The sequence below is a fragment of the Sphaeroforma arctica genome (assembly GCF_001186125.1).
Source record: "Sphaeroforma arctica JP610 unplaced genomic scaffold supercont1.114, whole genome shotgun sequence".
NCBI classification, from domain to species: Eukaryota; class Ichthyosporea; order Ichthyophonida; genus Sphaeroforma; species Sphaeroforma arctica.
In genome coordinates this window covers 1-2,163 of record NW_014040444.1, presented here as the reverse complement: position 1 = coordinate 2,163, position 2,163 = coordinate 1, and the positions used below count along the sequence as shown (strand labels likewise).

The following is a 2,163-nucleotide window of genomic DNA, read 5'->3' as shown; positions in this document are numbered from 1 at the left end:
TACATTCATGCATAATATATACATACATACATATATATACACACACACACACACACACACACACACACACACACACATTATATATATATATATATATATATATATATATGTGAATTCTTATGCACACATCCAACATGCACATGTGTACGCAGTTACACATACAGTATGGCGAGAAGCACGTTCACAGTATTTGTACAGCACTGTACGTTATATCTGAAACAATATCGCTTTACTCTGCGATACTGCGATAACAATGGGAGTAGTTTTTCGGTTTGTGGTGGTTGCAGCGCTCATCTGCGCATGAGTGACCCCACTAAAACAATACGCATTCTTCAAACTGTTCATGCTGTGAGACCACTGCTGGAACTGACGCGGTTAAATTAAGTGTGCATTCTCGAATTAATTCCGCCATAGTGGAAGTATAATTCTGTCTAAGCTTCCTTTATTTTATATCAATATTTATAAACTATTATTATTATTCACAAGATACCGCTACACGCAAGCATATTTCACTTCCGACCTTCTCCAGTCTCATTCATCCTCGAGTTCGGAGTCGACCTCTCCTATTTCACTCATATGAAGAAACTACGAAATAAATACGAAATCAGATATCAGTGCGAATGCGAATACTCTGCTCATGGCTATTACCTGAAAATAACAATCTGAAGAATGAGATGAGTAGAATCAGAATAAATATTCAAGATAATCATACACTCATACCTGATTTGAAGCATTTTTGCTGGCCACGGATTGCTTCGCCAGCACGCGGTAATTGTAGGCGAAATCACTCCATTTCTTGAATTCCTCCCACTCTATCGACCCAGAGTTGTCACTATCTAATGCTCGCATGGCTCCCTCCAGATGGGCAGCGTCATACCTCCAATTGATCTCCTTGAATAACGCCTCGAGCTCCCCAGTTTCTATCGAACCGCTTTTATCCGTATCGATAGCATCAAAGGCGTTCTTAAGCACCATTAATCGCACATCTTCGGGTGATTTGTCACTGTACTCTCCCATCAAATTGAATTCGGTGAAGTCAGGGATGGAGCACTCAGACAAGGAGCCGTCATCATCAGTATCGTACTCGTTTACCAGACTGAGACGGGAGCCGGTGGCAATCGGATTGGCAGGCTTGAGGATCCTGAAGGAATAGGCGAACTCGGCCCATTTCTTAAACTCGTCAAACTCAATAGTGCCGCTGTTGTCGGCGTCCATGGATGCTAGAGCTATTTTCACCGATTTTTCGTCATGCGCCCAATTGAGTTCCTGCGAAATTAATAACAGACATGAAACCCATATTCGTTCGTAGTGTAACCGGCAATGTCTTACTACACACATTCAGCAAGGAGAAGTGGAACAATACACATGTAGCAAGGTGAATGTACTGTATTGATATCTGCGTACGTGTACTTTGAGTGTAGAAGAGTACAACACACAACAGAAGAATCCATTTCGGGCCACCACCACCACCAGCAACTTACATCAAACAGTTTGGTAAGCTCATCTACATCGATCGCGCCGCTCTTATCGAAATCATATTTATTGAACGAGTCCTACAAAAAGAATAGAATGAGTCAAAGTCAGCAAAGAAGACAGCAATATCAATAGGCTACAAAAAGCGAGAGACTTCACGGCGTGCACGACAATCCAAATAGTGTACAACGCCAATCATACATATTATATATATATATATATATAAATATATATACCTATATAGGTACAGGTCAATAATATATGCATGCGTATATAAAAGCATACATACATACACACATACACACATACATACATACATGTATATATACGTAGATATATATACATATATAAATATAAATAAAAAAACTAATACATAAATATATGTCATATATATATATATATAAATTTTTATTATTATGGTATGTACATAATCTACACATGCATACATTTATACACACAATTACACACACACACACATATATATATATTAAATAAATATATGTTAAATATTAAACACACACACACACACACACGTATATATGTATATAAATATATAAATATATATATATATACATAGTATGTATGTATGAATGTGGATGTATCTATCTATCTATATATATATATATATAAATATATATATATATATATATATATATATATATATATATATATATATATATATATATGTAT

At 36.1% G+C, this 2,163-nt stretch overlaps 1 protein-coding gene across 1 annotated transcript; it reads right to left on the bottom strand.

Moving 5' to 3' along the window:
• Window positions 1–388: 388 nt before the first annotated feature.
• On the bottom strand, window positions 389–1,553 carry SARC_02508 (hypothetical protein; the record flags this gene model as incomplete). Its single annotated transcript, XM_014303711.1, has 3 exons — window positions 389–585; window positions 721–1,266; window positions 1,482–1,553. Coding segments are annotated over 3 exons (672 nt in total), but the record flags the coding sequence as incomplete, so codon positions are not given.
• Between the last annotated feature and the right edge of the window lie 610 nt (window positions 1,554–2,163).